A 20,066-nucleotide genomic window follows, 5' to 3' on the forward strand; every position below is an offset into this window, starting at 1 on the left:
AAAAAACATAAAATACTTGGGAATCAACCTAACAAAAGAGGTGAAAGACTTATACAATGAAAACTACAGAACCCTAAAGAGAGAAATAGAAGAAGATTAACATTAAACAGAGATGAGAGGTGGGAGGGAAAGGGAAAAATAATACAAGGGGGACAAATGAATGTCAGTAGAGGGGGCAGAGAGAGAAGAGGAGAGGGGAGGGGAGGGGAGGGGAGGGGGGATAGTAGAGGATAGGAAAGGCAGCAGAACACAACAGACACTAGTATGGCAATATGTAAATCAATGGATGTGTAACTGATGTGATTCTGCAATCTGTATATGGGGTAAAAATGGGAGCTCATAACCCACTTGAATCAAAGTGTGAAATATGATATATCAAGAACTATGTAATGTTTTGAACAGCCAACAATAAAAAATTAAAAATAAAAATAAAAAAAAATAAAAAAAAAAGAACATCAAAAAAAAAAAAAAGATTTCTACCAATGTTGTTTAAATTTAATTAACCCCTTTATGTCTGGATAATTGATGGACTTGACAATTTCCTTGACAAAGTGTAGGAAAACATGTTGCTAAGGAGACTGAGCATTCATAGGAGATTTAGCCCATCTTGAACCATGAGCCCATATTGCCCTCTTTGGTCCTTAAAATAACCCTCTGAATTAGTCAGGGAAGACACTGTCCTTTCCAATTCACTGAAGAGTAAACTGATCAGGGATTTTGTAGCTTTCCTAAAAATCACAAGATTAGCAAAGTGACAAGGTGGGTCTAGGACCCAGATCTTTTCATTCCAAACCTTTGTTTTTTCTTCTGGTCAGCTCTGCAAGGAACCTTTATACATAAAATCCCAAAGCCATGTCATTATACTTTACTCAGTGCATTTGAATGTATGGGCAATTTTAGGAAATGTCAAAACATGTAGTGGAGCTCTTGGAGTGGAGCCAAAGCAGAGAGTAAGTACCTGAACCTCTTTCACGTCAACCCAACCAAACAGGAAACACTACATTTTTCCTGATTCGGCTCCACTGACATTACTCAACACTCTGGAACCATTTTTAATAATGCTATAAGAGAACTGTAGTAGACAATTAAAAAGAAAGATGAGCATTGAAACTGAAACAATCCTAGCAAATATATACCCTCATAGGTCCCAAGGGGGACGTTTCTATCTTTCTTCGTATCCCTTTCCAAAACCAGTCAGAGCGTAGCAGACACCAGGCGTGTTCTTACCTGAAAAAGAATCACAGCCCAGGACTGGGCCAGTAGCAGCCAGGGAGGCACTAGGGCCAAATTCCCCTTCACTCAGCAGCTGCCATCCCATTCCCAGCTGGCTTCCTTAGGCCTTTTTAGGGAGGTTTGACTGGCACAAAACCAACATTCCTACCAACTGTGGTTTATCTTAGACATCTCTGTCTTCATCCATCTGTGTAAATATTTGCAATCCAAAATTTATTATCTACACTTGACATCACACTACCACTACAGAAAAATAGAAATGCCATATTAAGCTCTGACAGAAGCAATAGGTGCTGCTTTGTGGAAGGGAATAATTGTTGTCCAAGAGTATTAACTCCAAAGTGAATCTGTCTCCACAAGCCCCTATATGTCCTCAAAACAATAAAATTCAGTAACAATAATCAGTAGGTATTTTAATGTAACAGTTACAAATATGATCCTCAGATAAACATATTTGGACAGTTTGTAGAAGGTTTAGATTACATATCATATAATGCTGTTTTTTTCAGATTCAGGGCTACTGACATTTGGGGTTTGACAATGATGTTATTGTGGAAGCTGTCCTGTGCATTGTAGGATCTTTAGCAACCTTCTTGGCCTCTACTCACCCCAATTGGGGTGTGAAGAACACACCCCAATTTTGACAATGAAAAGTATCTCCTAACATAGCCCAATGTCTCCAGGGGGTAAAATCACCCCTGTTTGAGAAACACAGGTATAATGAAAAGACAATGGGTCACGTTAAGATCTCCACTCCGCCACTTAATGATGATGCCCGATCAGACAAATTATGGGGCTTCTTCTCACTAGAGATTTCTCTCCTATAAAATGAGTATATAATATCTACCTTGAGAGATTGTTGTGAGATTCAGTGATACTTAATATGTCAATTATCCACTATGAAGCTTAACACATAAGGAAATGATAAGATGTGTACATGTGTGTGGGTAATTTATAATGTGCCACTAATTTATAAAAAAAGATCTGGGATGGATGCATATCTATTATAAATCTGTGTTGGCAATGAGGCTGTATGCCTATGATCATAGTTTCCAGATCTTTGGCAGAAGCAATGCTTAAAGCAGATGAAACTTTGCAGGTAGCAAGTGTTTTCTCTTATAAAATAAAGCCACATTTTCCATCCATCCAATATCTAGAAGTAGGATCCAATATCTAGAAGTGGGGCAGATAGGACTAAAATAATTGGGGATTTATTAATTAATTTCAATTGTACACATAGAAAATTGCAATACATTATTATTGGATTTGGAATAATGCTACCATGTGTTTGTTTCCACCGGCACGACCAACACACATGAGGAATCTCATGATGATGGATTAACTGTTAGCTTTTTGGAAACCGGAAACTCCTGTTTTCTTTTGTTCACCAAGGAAACACCAAAATCTATTCCAGGTGACAATCATACTCTCTCTGAGGAGTGTCTCACATTCTCTTATGTGTAAGTGTATTAAAAATGAAGGAAATATTCTTGAAAATCTGGTACCACCGATTTATGTTTCCTAAATCTCACCCAAAATTAGAACCATGTGTTTTAAAGAAAACTTGCTTTTCAGATGACCCCTTAGTCCCAAACAGAGAACACCTCTTTCCGCTCATCCATCCACCCACCCACCCACTCCTACATCCCTACACTTACTTTTCTTCTTCTAGACGTTTCTTTATCCAGCTGCTGTCCTGTAAGAAAGTCCTTCTTTTGTTCATCTCGTGAAAACCCTGCTGCCTCAGTGTGGTCCCCCGAGTGGTGCTCTTCACATCTATCAGTGGAAACATGAAAAATTAGGTGACAGAGTGATGCTGAGTATTGGTTTGTTTACTCTGAAAATCTCAAGAAGTCCATGTGATCAGCCAGTACTGTTTCAAAGCAGGACGCACCAGCAAGAAAGAACAAATCCCACACCCCATCATCAAAGATAACATATAAATCTGCTCAGGTGCCAAGCGAAACTGCCAGAGTGGCTCACGAGGCCTCATCCAGCGCCTGGGAATGTAGAACCACCAGCCTGGAATAAACTAAGCCAGGGCTTAGTGGGTTGGGTTTTGACCCAACAAGAAATATGTCTCGGAAGTACACCCAGGACTGTTTTTATAGGACCCAGTAAATTAAAATCAATAAGTCCTGGTGCATTTGATTACATGTAATTTGATTATTTGAACTTCTGGGAACCAGAAGAAATGTCACCCTCAAAGAAGGACTTTTTTTTAAGAATCTTTAAATTACAATTATATGATGAAAAACTATAGCACCTGTTCTTTTTTATATGTATATATTTTTAGTTGTATATATACAAATATAAATATACATTTTTATATTTTTATATGTATATATTTTTATTATGATGGACATAATACCTTTATTTTATTTATTTATTTTTATGTGGTGCTGAGGATCGAATCCAGTGCCTCACATATGCTAGGCAAGCGCTCTTATCATTGAGCTACAGCCTCAGCCCCTTCTTGCTTGTTCTTAAGCTTAAATTAAGCAAAGCTGATTCGACTGCTACTTCCAAGCATTGAATACCTATATTTAAAACTATGAGTTGTTTTTCCTAGATTTTAGAGGTTTTGTTGAGCAAAGGAATCATTGTCTAAATTACCATTTCCTGTGGGTGACTTTTTTCTCATGGGAAAATCAGACATGCTGCCTTCCAGTAAGGATCTAAAAGAAAAATGGGAATGTGAGAAAGCACAGCAATGACATTAATAATCTGTAACTGAGTATTTCATTACTAAGGCATATTTTTCAATGACATTGACAAAGCTATATGATATAGTACAATCCATATACTACATAAAGTACCCTGTGAGGACCTGAGAATTCATCTATTCCAATTAATTTATTTTACAAATAGAGAAAATGAGGCCCGGGATGTTTAGTGTCCCCAATATTGTATGACAAGCAGTTGGTTGAATAATCTTCAGTTTCTGAGAGCTGAATGGTCTTAGTGGAGTTGGAAGGATCTGCATTTAAATGGTCCTATTTTCTGACTGTGTCACCTCGGGAATGTTATTAGCTCAGTCCCTCATCTAAACAATGAAGTGAAATAGAACTATTATGAGGACCAAGTGGAGACATATGTAAAGTACCTAGTTATTGCCCAGTACACAGTAGGTGCTCAATAATTCTTAACTGCATGCCTCTCTCACCTTGGAAAGCAGAAAGCAAAAATGTGAGAGAGAGGGTTGGGAGTGGGAAGGCAAGGAACAGACTTGAACTTGGGCATATGGACATGTAAGGGGTGTGGGGTGGCCCTGGCTGGGTTTGGACGTTGATTAGACTTTGGCAGGAAGGGGAGGTAAAGAGGCAGCTGAAGACAAACATGCCTTAACTATTGGTTAATTTTGCCTCAGTCTGAGTCTGCTTCTTGACCCACCTGTTTCCGGCTGTTAATGGGCTCTGATAAATTCTATTCCTCTTAGCTGATGAAGACCTAGAACATTCTCAGAGGTTTGAACTAGAATTCTGAGGCAACCAAAATGTCAACTGTATATTGGATGATAAATTTGCAGAGACTGCAAATCTAATCGTGGGACAGGGGCCAGGGTATTTGGAGAAAAAGCATTTTACAATTACCCCTTATTTGTCTGTCTCTCCTAAGAGATCAGGTTTTCAGTGGGCAGGGTCTAAGTCTCTTTTGTTCCCAGTGTCTGACAATGGAATAGCATCCTCCAAAATTCATGTATCAAAATCTAAAACCTTAAAATGTGATTGTATTTGGAAATAGTGTCTTTGAAGAAGTAAGTTAGAATGAGGCCCTTGGGGTGGACACTAATGCAATCTGACTGATGACTTTATAAGAATAATAATTTGGACACAGAAAGAGACATCAGAGAAAAGGTCAGGTGAGGGCCCAGCAAGAACCAGCCATCTGAAACCCCAGGGAAAAAAATCTCGGTGGAACCAAACCTACTGGCAACTTGATCTTGGATTTATAGGCTCCAGAACTGTTAGACAAATTTCTGTTGTTTGAGTCGTCCAGTCAATGTGTGGTATTTTGTTACGGCAGCTCTTGCAAACTGATACAGTCCTTATGGAAATGTGATTTAAACATTTCTGAAGTAGCAAAATTGCTCATAGAGCTCTGTGCTATACTGTCCCTTTCCTTTGTTTCTTCAGTTGCCCTATTCACAAGGCAATTATTAATAGCATAAATATCTGTTTGTTGAGTTCCTGCTTTGAATAAGGCCCCTCACAGGCATCGGCTCTCATTTTCACATGAACTCTGTGACCTCACTATTATGACCTCCAACTCCCAAACAAAACATCTGAAGGTCAGGGACAGTATGTAACTTGCTCAAGGTGCTAAAAGGCAGTTAGGTTTCTAAACCAAAGCCAACCCTTATCTCAGCAAGCAGCAATAGTGCTCATCATGAGTCACTTCAAGACTAAATGGGTACCCAGGTATTAGAGGGATGATAAACATCAGGGTCCTGCCTGACCTTTGATATCTCACTCCTTGGAAGTGCTATAAACTTTGACCCTGATGCATGGCACCAGGAGACCCAGGGTAGTCACTAAAGGAATCACTGCAGCAGAAAGATTCTCAACGAACAACTTTCTTTGTATTTTACCTTGATTATAAATATTTCCACACAAAAACTTGTACATGAATAATCACAGCAGTATTATTAGCAGTGGCCCCAAAGTGGAAATAATCCAAATGCCTATCTAGTGATGAATGAATACAAAATTTGGTATAACCACACAATAGAACATTACTCAACAATAAAAAAGGAATGTAGTACTGACTTCAATGAAGCTTGAAACATTAGGCTAAATGAAAGATACCAGACACAGAAGATGGCATGTCATATGATTCTATTTTTATGAAGTATACAGAATAGTCACATTCATACAAAGAAAGTAGGTTGGTGTTTGTCGGAGGTTAGTGGAAGGGGAGAATGGAGAATGACTGTTAACGGTAGGTTTCCTTGGGGGGTAAAAATGTAGAGCAAACAGTTTGGGGGATGCAGGAGAGGAGGGAAAGAGGAGGCACTGAGGAATGAGACTGATCAAATTATATTTTATGCATGTATGAATATGGCATAATGAATCCCACTATTATCTTTAATTATAATGCACAATTAAAAATTAATGAAATTTTTTTCTGGAATTAATGATGTTGGTTCTATAACCTTGTGAATAAATTTTTTATAATACTGAATTTTATACACTGAACGGTGAATTTTGTAATATAAAAAAAAACAAAAAGAAAAACTGACAGCAGGCGTGGATCATGTCTTAAAACCATGTAACTATTGGGTAGTACATTTTCAATTATTTTAGTTGTGTATGTTACTTAAAAATAGATATTGAAAAAAAAAGAAAAAAAATAGATATTGTATATGGATTTGTATAAGTTATAGCACATATGTACTAGTTAAAATAGTTAGCATATATGCATTTAGTAAATGCATATTATGTATAAATATTTTATTTATAAAAATGAATATACAACATAAAAATCTGCCCCTAGAGCTATAAACTTAAAACTCATTTTATTGAAAAGGTAATTATACTCATTGAGACACACAAACTCACCTTAAGTACACTGTGTTCTTCTGTTCATGCTATTTGTGCTAACTTCCCTGAACAATGCCCTTTGAAGATGGAAGTTGCCTTGTCTTCTTGTAGAGGGGTAAAGATGCTGACTGCATCTTACACAGACTTCACATATCTCAATGCCAACACCCTCCTCTTCCCCTTTGATCCTATCTTTAGCTTCCCTTTATGCCCCAGAACTTTCCATCTCCCTCACACCCTTAATATTTATCCGATGTTCATTTTCTTGAAATTCCTTCTGACTTCCAGCCAGGCTGAGGTAAAATATGCCTGGACAGGGAATGACGTGTCATTTGGGGAGGTAACATGTTAAGGTGTTAGTGGTGAGGGCGGAGGTGGGGGAATGATGACCTTCAGCCAGACAGCTTCCAGCCTGGCCACCCATCAGCTACGTGAACCCATTCTTCCTTTCTGCCTCTACAACGTAGGGGGTTATGTTAACCTTAAAAGATTGTTATGGGGCTGGGGTTGTGGCTCAGCAGTGGAGTGATTGCCTAGTACGAGTGAGGAAGTGGGTTCAATCCTCAACACCACATAAAAATAAAAAAAGGTATTGTGTCCACCTACAACTAAAGAAAAAAAAAGATTATTATGGAAGCTAAATGAGATAATGTTTTGTAGATTATAAATCACTATAAAACCATCTAAACCATTATGACTATCTTAACTTTCCTTCTTCCCTAGCAGAGCTTAAGGGGCAGCAGAAGATTGGGTTACGGGGAGGATTGAGGTGGGATATGAGTAAGGGACCAAGGAAAATCCCAAGAACAATATCCACATGGGGTTTTGGGCAGAGTGATGCACACCATAGAAGAGGCAACACGACAAACCCTGGATCCGTGTTCAAATAGTAGACAGCAAGGACAGGTCCAGGCACAGGTGAAGGAGAAGTTTTCAAGCAAGTTTTCAGGCGCCTGATATCCAGTCTCCCCTTCTTTACCCACAGATGAAATGGCATTTCTCAGCCTCACTTGAAGCTGTAAACAGTGTTACAGCTCTGGCTCTTAAGGCTGAAGAACATGTCCCTGGGAAGAACCTGGCCTTTTGTACATCATGACTCCTCTTGTCTGAACTAAGATGTGGAGCTGAAGGCGGAAGTGGCTATCTTGGACCGTATGAATCACGGAAGACCATACACGGTCACACACTAAGAAGGACAGAGCCGAGAGTCAAAAGGAGCCCAGTTCCTTGACAATCTCATAAAACTGCCACATTTGCCTTGCATAATCTATCTTTGGACTTCTCCTTCCAAGAGAAAGGTAAACCTCCTAATGTTTTCAATAGATGGCTTTTCCATTTTTTTAACTCAAACCTAAAAGTTTTCCTACATGATACTAAGCCATGGTGGAGCAAAGAGAAGAGGTAAATGCTGATGAGGTCTACAAAAGATATTTGTGTTTCTTGTATTAGTAAAGCCTTATCTATTACTAAATGCCTACAAGATCGATGTTCCTAACAAGAAGAATCACTTACTGAGTCCCTACCATGTACCCTTCACAGTGCCACATGCTTCATGCACATGATCTTATTTAATTCTTCCAAATGAGTACTATTATCTCTAATTACAGGAGCCCAAAACTTAAATAACCTGCACAAATCACACAGTAAGTGGCAAACCCAGGAACTGTAATTAAGTCTATATGACTATAATGCCAGGGCTCTGTTCAGTAAGTGATCTTACATGTAACTTAAAGTGTCATGTGGTAGGCTAATACCAGGCATAAAGAAATGTCTTGATGTACTAAAAGATGGGGCATAATGGAGGAGCAGCAGTAATGACGACTCCTACTTCCCCTGATGGCTCAGCCTGAACCCCCTGCTGCCACTCTAAAGCTAGGGGTGGTCTGACACTGTGACCACACTCCTTCCTGGAGGGTTCTATCTCCCACTGGATAGCTAGATAATGTTTCCTGTTCATTCCCAGACCTGTGCCATTCCTTGACATAAACTAAATGAGAAATAAAATATAATTATATGCTATTTGTCCACTACTTTAAAAATTTGCCTTCTTTTCATTTTCTCACCTCCTTTATGGCCTTTCTCGATTTCCTTTAGTGTTTTTCCTCTCTTTCCTTTTTTCCCTTTCCTTTTCTTTGCAGTGCTGGGGATCAAACTCAGCCCTCACACATGCTTGGGAAATGCTTGACCAGGGAGGAGCAACACCTCCCACCCCCAGCCCAGTATTTTCTTCCTTTTTTTTTTTTTTTTTTTTACCTGGGATTGAACTCAGGGGCACTCTACCACNTACCATTCTCTTCATTGTTTGGTACCTCTCAAAGAAAGATCTTTTTTTTTTTTTTTTTTTTTTTTTTTTAGCTCTCACTCTTCCCTTCATACCCAAGGACAAAATGCCACTTGGCTTACCTAAAAATATCTTTACTTCTTCCTGCAAACTTTCTCTTTAAATAGATTGCTGAGAGCAAAGAAACTGGAATGGGTGGAGAGGGGCCCATAAAGAAGAGAACACAGAAAAAGCAAAGAGGAATAGAGAAAACCTGGAGCACGAATAGATGAACAGAGGATAAGGGAAGGTGAGAAAAAATGATAAAAGAAACTCAACTCCGACTGCTGATATCTTGTGTCTTGGGGTAATTCGGAGATATATATATGCATATATATATATATATATATATATATATATATACACATTATACATATATAGAAAACACTTACGTGTATTATTATTTATATATAATTTCATTTAAGCTTCATATAACATTTTCAGGTTATTGTTATTATTATCCTTGTTGCAAACCTAAATAAAACCTTAAGACAAATTATTGCAACGAAGTTAGGGACATTTTATAGGAAGTTAGGACTGGAGTTAGTCAAGTGGGCAGTGGGAAAAACTAGTTTTTTAAAATATTTTTCTAGATAGGAATCTCAGGCTGAGTAGTTTGCCTGAGGCTACATAACTACTGAATTGCACAGTTGAGATTCAAATTGAAATCAGACTGACACCAAAGTACCTGTCTCAGAAGCCTGGGAAACAAAAGGGCACCAACAGGTGGAAAGTTACTGGGCTAAAATAAATGGTGAAAAGAAGAACAGCCCCTTTGCAGGATAGCACTGTGATGAAGCTAGACCCAGAGAGGATTTTCTTTGATGGTCTTATGAAAGCATCATGAGATCAGCATAGAATGAGCATACCCAATGTCTGTGTGCTCCAAATTTTCTGACAATTGTATCTTTCCCTTCTCCAAAATCTTCCCATCAATTTATCAAGATTTTAAGACATTTATGGCAATTGTTATCTTTATGGAAAGAAATGTGAGTAGTTGCTTAGGGCAAATGTCCACAGTAATGCAAAGTAGAATGAGGAAAGAAATAGAGCAAACATGTCCATTACCCTCATTTTACAAGGGGTAAATGGGCCTAGTGGAATTCATCTTCATGTATGAAAAGATCCTGAGCTCTTATTTCCCAGAAATCACTGAAACAGGGGAAATGCCTTGGAAGTGGAAAAGGACATATGCTACAAAACCATTTTCAATAGAAGAATAAGGAGGACCTGATAATTATAGACCAATAAACAGAAGCACTATCATTTAGAAGACAAAACAAATCATCCAACAACTAGTTATCCCCTAAAGGACATGAAATATTATGTAAGGTGAAAACAAACCAGGTTTCATAAAGTATAAATGTGTTTCATAAAATATAAATGTTAATAAGTCCCCTTAAGTTAAATTTTAAATGGGCCCACCAGACCCAAACGACTATGTTTAGACTGAGTACAAAGCAATAGAAGGAAATCCAAAAATCTACCAGGCAGGCAAAGATTTGTTTATCCTGCTGCTATGGTTAGAAATGGATTATTTCTTTCCTCACGTAGCCTCACAGCCTATGTTTGGGAATCTTACTTAGTTTATAGTGAAATAATACAGAATACAGCACAAATGAAATCTTTTTGCTACCCAATGTCTGTATGCTCCAAATTTTCTTGAGTCTTTATAACCCCCTTCCACCACAAATTTTTCTCTCCGTTGATTCTTGGTTTTAATATATGGCCCTTAGCTGTTCTACAGAATAACCCCAATGTTCTGTTAGAATAGTATCCTACTCTCTGGGACAATTATCAATTTAATTTTACAAAAGACACTGTCTATTATTCATGAATAAAAATGCAATCCAATATAAATTACCTATCACCTGAGTTCCATCATGGGCTATTTTCCGTTTCAGGAGATTTAAAATCAAGTCTATCTGGAGTCCAGTCCCCTGTGCTTTCTATACCTAGATGCCTTCTAAACTCATACACAATTAGCTCCCTGATGACAAAAGGGAAAAGGCAGGGCCATAGGGATCGTTTTCTCTAGAACCTTTTGATGAAAATTAGCTCTCCATTCAGAGAAGTACCTTGCTTACTGTGAGTTTTGTGCACTTTCTAGATCACTGCCATAACCTCCTATAACATGCGCACCCCTGGTTGAAAAGTACTATCTAGAGTTCACTGTCTTCCTCAAGAGGTTCCACATAAAGGAGACTTACTAACATTTTAGAGTTGAGGAAATTTGGATCTAGAGACAAAGAATAAATCATTTAGATTCTTAGAGGTCTCAAGTGTACAATTACAATGAACATTTAGGATTATTGGTTTTTGTGTCTAGAAGTAAGACAGTTGGTGTTTAACAGATAGCTATAAAATTCACTCTTCCAATTAATGATCATAATGAAAGGATGATTCAAATCCTTAAAAAGTTTAGCAACTTACATAAAATGCAAGTCTAATAAATGAAGCTTTCATTTGGCAAAGCCTGCATCTAAGGAATATCATTTTCCAAATCCTAAAATCACATGGATTTGTGCATCAGTAAACTAGAAACACTGAATACCTGTATAGAGGCACAGTAATTAACTCATGAAAACTTTATTTCAAACTTCTCAGGAAGAAAAAATGGAGAAAGATCAATAACTGGGGCTGGAGTTGTGGCTCAGTGGTAGAGCACTTGCCTAGCATGTGTGATGCCCTAGGTTCGATTCTCAGCACCACATACAAATAAATAAATAAATAAAATTCATCAACCACTCATAAAAATATTTTTTAAAAAAGATCAATAAATGGCCTAGAAACAGTATAATGTCAAAAGAGAAGCTTGTGGAACCAAAAGAGATTTCTCTTTGACTGCTGGACCAAGGATTCTATCACCTCACACCTAAGAATGCTCAGAGGTAATGCCTCAATCATAACAGATGCTAGCAGTGAAGTAATTAATGTTTTCTCAGGTTGACTGCTTGGTGAATTATAGCAGTTCATTCCATGGTATGACTTCAGTCATTTAAAACGTACCCTCTTCATTTTGTTTACAAAGTCCCCAGTAATATGAATCCTCAGGTATTTCAGTCAACATCCTGAAAGTTAGAGAGGGCAGCCAGGTAAACAATGGTAGCTAAGGTGAAGATGTTCCCAAGTTGCATATCCCACACCTACACACAACTTCCAGACTGTCTTCTGACCCAGAGGCCATTGGACATACTAAATAAAAAGACTAACTCCACAAGCTAAGTGAGAAATGTATCCTATGACCATACCATACATACGGTAATAACATTTTCACATAGTGCTGGGTAAGGAAATTCTTTTTTCCAAATCATTTGTAGTCCTTTTATAAAAGATGGAGTATAGCTCATTTATTGCTACTACATATTTTATATGGAAGATATTTGAAAAATTATTGAGAAAATCCCATTAAGACAAAAGACAGATGATCTAGCTTCACATTCTGATTCTGATACTCTGAGACTGGCAAGTTTATGCTTTGCTTCCCTCATCTAGAAAATTTAGGAGTTAGACTGGATGAATCTCTGCCCAGTTCCAATTTAAAAGATTATGTCAATTAAATCTTAAGATTAATATGCAACTGAAATTTCAATAGGAATAATGATCTGAGCCAGGTGCAGTGAGGTACACCTGCAATCCCAGCTACTTGGGAAGCTGAGGCAGGAGGATTGCAAGTTCAAAGCCAGACCCAGCAACTTAGAGAGGCCTTATGCAACATAGCTAGACCCTTTCTCAAAATAAAACATAAAAAGGGCTGGGAATATGGCTCAGTAGTAAAGCACCCCAGGTTAAATCCCCAGTACCAAAAAACAAACAACAACAACAAAAAGATTTCTGATATGTTTCTCTGTATTACCTATATGCATTGATATTTAGACTCATCCAAAAGTTTTGGTAAAATTTTAAGTACTGTCATACCTTAGTTTCCTCAAATTGATTTTTTCAATATTTTAGACACCGGAGTAAGAGAAATATCAGAAAGGCCATATCTATGTTATAAACTATGGAAACAAAAGCCAGTTTTAATGTAATTATATTTTATGAAAAATGAAATTAGACTCCCCAAATGCTATACTTTAGCTTTCTAATTACTATAACTGTTGGAAAACCAAGTAATAAAATTCTCCAGTAAACCACTGGAATTTAGCACTGATATATCTAAACCCCTTGAGACTTCAGGTGGTTTGGGCAACAGTAGGAAGCAATGAAAACTCTAGTTCTTACGATGGGGAATGCCTCACTGCAGGGCATGAGGCTGCTAGTCACAAACTGTCTGATCCCTACAGCTCTGTATTATAAATGGAAATAGTGAGAAAAAAAAAACTACGAGTAAAACAAGTCAGCTTAGCTATTACTTATAAAAGAAAACTTGGTTAAAATAACTTTTATATTCTTATCAAAAGGCTTTCCAAACTGGTTTTTCAGGACTAGGATATGAATAGAGGTTGAAAAATTGCCCCTGTATATCTTAAGTATATCTTAATCAGCTTTTAGTTTAGAATTCAGAATATAACTTAGAGAAGTTGGCCAAACGCACACAAATCCCTATGGAGAATCACACCCCCACACACCCACCTTGCCTTCAGTCCTTGGGAAGATAGGGTGGAGGGACTGTGGTTTTGGCATCAATCACCCACCCTGCCTTCAGTCCTTGGGAAGATAGGGTGGAGGGAATGTGGTTTTGGCATCTCTCACAGCTCAGCAATGTGCAGTGCTTTTAGCAGCCAAGAAAAAAACAAATATGCCTTATGAGATGCAAAACAATATGAAAACTAATGAAATAGTTTGCTATTTCATGAAAAAAAAAATCATTTATGAAAACAGGAAGATTAAAAAAAATGCTTTTACAGTCACTTGAGAAAATAGACCAAAGAGTGCTGGTCCCTTGACTTAAGCATTCATGATGCTTGAGTGTGAGAGGATTCACCAGCTGACAGATAACACATGGGAAACTTGAAAAGCTCTCATTTCTATGATGCCCATAATACATATAATTGCCAAGTTCAAAACTATGCGATCTGGAAGCACAACCAAGAAGAACAGAGCTATTGACAAGCACAATACCCATTAGAAGCTGTCAAAATTTAACTGAAAAAAAATACAAAAATAATACAGACAGTGCTAATTTTAATCATTTGGAAAGAAAACAGAGAAAGTTATGTGCATAAAGTAAAGCAGGTGTATTTGTGTTGCAAATATAATTCAACTTACCTCTTGAGCAGAAAATCAGGACTCTATCTAACCAGCCTGCAGTGATTCCCCAGCAGATCTGGCTGAAACAAACAAGAACCTGGAGTTTCTCAGTGCAGTTCCTACCTCTACCTGACTGTATTAATGAACAGTCTGAAACTTCTCTCCTGGCGCTGAGTCACTCAGGGAGGAGGTGGGTGGTATGAAAGAGGGTGTCGCCTTGTACAAATACCAGTTCAATTAAAACAGTCTCACTCCCGGACTACTGTCTTTGTGTGGTGAATTCTTCATATAATTTGTGGCCATGTTATGCTCAAAATGCTCCTGTTATCACCTTTTTAACTGATGTCAAAAATACAACAATTTCACTAACAAGGCGGCAAAGCATGCAGCTATTCTCAATTCCATGTTAAAAAGCAAAACAAAGACTCTGTAGAAGGAATCCCTATTTGCCCCTAGTGCCTGGAGTGTGGGACAGACCCACACAGGGAGTTTGCTACTTGATTAGGAAAGGAAAGTCCTCGGAAATCCAGCAACTCTGGGATCAGAGATATGGAATGAATCAGTTGCACAAATTCTGTACATGGAACATTCTGTAGAACCATCAGAGGAAAAATACATACTGAAATGTAAAAATTCTGGTCCTTGTTTTACATATGTTAAAGGAAAATGTCAAAAAGATGGTTGAAACTTCTTTCACAGCTGGGGGCAGCATGAGGGAGGAATAATACAGAAAAGCCATCCTGGGTGGGGGCTTCTTTAATAGGCTCTGAAATATACCTTTCACAATAGCCAAGGAGGCCTTAAAGAAACTTAGTACATCTGGAACATTGCCAGAGATGCTTGGTCATTAGAGTTTCCTGGGTCATCCTTATTCATCAGCCAAACCAACAATTAACCAAATCCTCTCTGTAAGATTGCTCCCAACTTCAGCTCACCTGAGCTATGCCTGCAGCACTAACCATAACAAGATGTAGAAATGTCTAGATGGGAAGGCAAGGCAGCAGCAGTAGGAACAGAAACTGGGAAGTTGCCTCATGTTCCCTTATTTTGGGCTGAGGAATTTCAAAATCTAAAGGAAAGTGTTTTTTCCAGGAAAAACATATATATATATATATATATATATATATATATATATATATATATATACACACACACACACACACACACAAACACACACATACATACATACATACATAGCTCTATGGCCCTTTAATGAAATTTTATATATAGGCAATATTTTTAAAATATATTTTTAAATTTCTATGACACGTTTTAAATTTCTATTGGGTTGGGGTTGGATATTAATTTTGAAGTGAATAAGTTGAAAAATAAAGATGTCACTGGTTCAACTTAAAAAATAAACTAAAAGTTAAATTCAGCATTAGAACTTAGTTTGAATTGTAGGACTAAACAGTTTAAGAGCTATCTTGTAAGGACAAGCTGTCACTTATATTATACAATGTTTAAATACATGTTTTTGTCCTTCATAAAATACAGAACCAGAAATATAGGGTTTTTCTTTTACCTAATAATGAAGTAAAGTACAGTTGTCCAAAGTACACTTAAGACTTTTGAGTTTCCAAGAAATTATTTTTGCATGTAACTAAGGGTTTCTCTTACTAACTTTATATTCAAGGACACCTATACCACCAAGCCAAACCAGTCTTTTCATTTAGAACCAAGTCTTTGATTCAGAAAGGGTTTATTCTAAACACTTGAGCAAAATTCAGATATCTTCATGTTGAACAGATATTCAGCCAAAGACTGCTGTCTAAAGTCAAGAATCTCAAAGAATGAAGTGGTCAAATCAAGAATGTGTTTGGGTGTGGACATGGCCAAATAGGCTTGGCCTTGGTTTCACTGTGGCCTTAAGCTGGGAAGGCTTGAGCATGCTTAGAATAACTCAGCTACACCTCTTTCAGTGTGACTATCAGAGCTCTGGAGGGTCCTTAGAATACCAGCTCAAGGGGGGCGATGACAAATGGTCTTATCTCAGGTACAAATGCTAGTTGATTTGTGGGTAGCTACCTAGGGGGATATAGTGAAGTTTGCAAGGCCTGTTTGGACTCCACGGTGTGCCGGGGTTAATTAGTATTGTCCACTACAGGTCTTGCCTAAGGGAGTGTTTTCTGACTCTTTCTTATAAAATTAAGACATTATAATACTGCATTGCTTGGTTTATGTGTTTTATCCATTGAAATAACCAATCAAAATGAGCACTTATTACTACATAGTAATGTCAAGAACAAGCTTTGACATAGCACTTTTAATGTGCCAAGCATTATTCTAGGAAATTTTCATAATTTAATAGTTATGAAATGATTGTTACCTCTTTACCCCAGAAAGATTCTAAAACTGATATTGAAAGTACAAATCATACAAAAGAAATCAGAATCTCAAAACTCTCTAGTCTATGATTCCCAGGCTTTGGGGAATTAAAAAGTAGAGGGTTCCTCATTTTCCTTCCAGATGGAGGAAATAAAGGTTATATGCTTTTTACAACAAAGGAGACATCATTAGGGTGGAAATTACAGAGCCAATTTCTCTTTGGGAGTAGAGAGATGCCAGAATTCATCTATCACTGCTGTGCTACAAAAGCTGGCATTGCCTAGTAGACTTTGAGGGCACCAGAGTAACACAGAACAATGAAAAGCACAGCACCTATCCCATGGGAGCCTGGGTTCAGTGGCCCCTACAGACTCACTACTCGTGGTGAGCAAGTCACTTAAGCTTTATGCCCATGTCCTTTTTAGTGCAGTGAGATTAATGATAACCATCCACCAATTGGACAGATCACAATGACAATGTCAGTCTTTTAACACCAGGAAGAATCAGGAGAATGCAGTCCTGAGTTCCTGATGCTTTCTGACTCTTCTTCAAGCTCCAAACAATTAACAGAGTTCTGCTTCCTAGTGAATATAGATCTGGTTTCAGCTGAGGCATAACTGGTCCAGTTAGTGAGAGAAAGAAGAGCAGAGATACAAGTGGGTAATGGAGACCAGCAGCCATACTCTCTCAAGTGGAGAATCCCTTTGATTCAAATGTATGATATGTCAAGATCATTGTATTGTCATGAGCAACTAATTAAAAAAAAAAGAAAGTTTTGCTACATTCTTCCCTCCATTCCTGAGTCCACCAAAAACAGCAATTTGGCAGACTCTGAAATCCTGTTCCTTAGAGTGTTGTGGATGGATTTTCCTATTCTTATGGGATTCTGAGGACAGTCAGAGCTATACTGCAAAATAGTGGAATTTTCCTAACTTCAGGCTGAAATAAATAATTCCATGGGGACTGGAAGGAAAAAAAAATGCTTTTTCTTCAACTGAAAGACTTAGAATGGTAAATCGTTTTTATAATTAAAATTTCATTTTAAAACTCAAATTTTTATTTCACAATTTCATGACTTCTGAATTTCCCCAATATAAACTCTTCCACTTTACACCCGTCTCTTCATTGTCAAATATTTAGTGGCATTACCTAATGAGCCCCTTGAGATCAGAGATCTTCATATTTGCCTTTGTGCTAATTACATGATGCAGTTCTTGATCCAAATAGTACTTGGTGTTTGTTGGTTCGATGTCAGAATAACGATCATAAACAAATGAGATACACAAGGGGTATTCAGTGTTCACCAGAAGTCTTTTTTATAAAATCTGATTTCCTTATCAAGTTTTATATCCCTGGATGGAACACTGTAACATTAGCTCTTCAACTCACCTGTAACACTCACAGCTCTTTTAGAACAAGGGGAGATTTCTCTGTATTTTATAGAGATTGCTCAAATAACAATTATCACAGCTGGATTTATTGCCCTTGGTTGAAACCTTCGTCACCTTCATCGTCATTGCCTCCTCCCTCAAACTCCCTCTGCTCAAACCACATCCAATTAGTTGGTCACTGAACCATCATTGTTAATTCTACCTCCTTACTCAGTCCAACTTCCCCTTCCACTTGACTCCCAATACCTGCCTGATTCAGGCCCTTCTACCTTGAGAGGGAACTTTCTTTTTTTTTTTAATCATCGTGTTGAGGGAACTATTACTTCAGTCACCTGTTAACGGATCTCCAGTTCAAATGCATCACCTGCAGAGTCCATTAGGCTCCTTTGGGTTGTAAGATTGAGAGAGAACTCTAGAAACCTCAGTAGATGGGAACATACTAACAACAGTTAGGAGGGAAGACCCACAGAACCCAAAATGATACTTAGAAGCCTACAGTTTATTACAGGAAAGGATACAATGTACAATCTCATTAAAGTAAAGCTAGGTATTGCAACTAACAGCCATCTTACAGTAAAGGGTCTGAGAGGCTACCTGTAGGCACCAACTGTCTTATCTTCACCAAGTTCTTCTCAGGATCTACTTTCTCTCAGGTGGGAAAGCATTGAATGTGAAAGGAACACCCAATTGGGGTCTCAGCTAATGTTTCTTGTACCACGCTGGGCCCATAGCATATGCTGCTATACAATCAGCCCTTCTGGGGTCTCACCAGATACAAATAAACAGGCTCAGTTATCAACAAACAATGTTTATTTGCTTGTATAAAACACCCTGAAACTCTTAGGGCACACAGTTTTGAGACAAAGCTATCAATCTGTATGTTTCAGGTCAGTGCTATGCAGGCTTATTCCTTATTTTGGTAGAATGACTCAGGCTAATTCCAGGTCTTCTCAGCATGCAGGGTTCAGTATAAACATTCGTGAGACTATGAGAAAGAATATAGTGTCACCAGGCTTTCTTGGATGTAAATTAACAAGTCCTGATGGTTTCTTTGCAAAAATAATACTAGTTATTCAGCACAACTCTAGGGACCCAAGAGCAACTCAATGAATCTCCAATGCTCATGACTCAATTCATAACTGGGATCCTTTACCAGCTGCTTACTTATACCATACTATAAATTTGTCGTAGTTTTTGTATGCATGGTTTCCCTGAGCTTTGGAATTGTGAGAAGTGGGCTGATTCAATTGCAAGTTTCCCTCTGGTAAAGAAACACCATTCCCTAAGATGCAAATCACGCCAGTCCCCAACATCAAACCTGTTGTAAGTTCTCCATGCCCCATAAAATTTCCAGTACTTTCATTTCATATATGACTGTATTTTCCAATGAAGCAGCCACTGACCACATGTTGCTCTTTAATTTTTAATTGATTAAAATTAAGTAAATTTAAAATTCAGCTCCTCAGCTTCACTAGTCACATGGCAAACACCATATTGAATAGGGAAGACAGGAAATGCAGAAATATGGTCTTTGCATTTTCAAAGTCACTTCCTACTATTCCAGGCTCATCTCCCACCACATTCCCCAATGTACCTTAAGTTGTAGCCACATTGTAGCCACAAGTCCTAGTTGTTGCCCAAATGTGTTATAATACTTCAAGCCTTTAATGTCTATCCTTATGCCATTCCTATTATCTAAAGTACCCTTGATTATTGTGTAAGTGATAATCTTCATTCTCCCTTACAGGCCAGCAAACACATAATCTGCTTCACAGAGATTCTCCTACTATTCCCAAACACAGGTAGTTAACCCTTACTCTTTGCTCCAAGGGAGCTCAGGATATTCTTCCACTATAGTAGTTAAGTGTATTATATGATAAACTAGTTGTACTCAGCATAAGAAATTGTAGAAGACCTTAATGATAGTGGCAGTTATATCCAGTGCTTAAGAACAGACTCAGGTGTCTCCAACAAAGACTATTGTAGGGTCAAATGTTAATACAGAGAAAGCACTTAGAATAGAGCTGGCAACTTTATAAGGAGCCACCTGAAAGTCTT

The 20,066-nt window shown here is 37.9% G+C and overlaps 1 protein-coding gene across 6 annotated transcripts in view; it reads right to left on the reverse strand.

The window, feature by feature from the left end:
• Window positions 1-14,458, reverse strand: part of Scel (sciellin) — a 95,990-nt gene extending 81,532 nt beyond the window's left edge. For 5 of the 6 annotated variants that reach the window (XM_048801415.1, XM_048801414.1, XM_048801416.1 and 2 more), the window contains exons 1-3: window positions 14,308-14,458; window positions 3,850-3,911; window positions 2,892-3,009 (exon numbers count right to left, since the gene is read on the reverse strand). In XM_048801415.1, the coding sequence (XP_048657372.1) occupies window positions 2,892-3,009; window positions 3,850-3,892 (161 nt within the window). In that variant the 5' untranslated portion in view covers window positions 3,893-3,911; window positions 14,308-14,458. Of the gene's footprint in view, window positions 1-2,891; window positions 3,010-3,849; window positions 3,912-13,671; window positions 14,200-14,307 lie in introns of those variants that run through there. The other variant, XM_048801412.1, reaches the window with a different exon arrangement.
• Window positions 14,459-20,066: the final 5,608 nt, after the last annotated feature.

The sequence above is a fragment of the Marmota marmota genome, unplaced genomic scaffold (assembly GCF_001458135.2).
Source record: "Marmota marmota marmota unplaced genomic scaffold, marMar, whole genome shotgun sequence".
Taxonomy (NCBI): domain Eukaryota; kingdom Metazoa; phylum Chordata; class Mammalia; order Rodentia; family Sciuridae; genus Marmota; species Marmota marmota.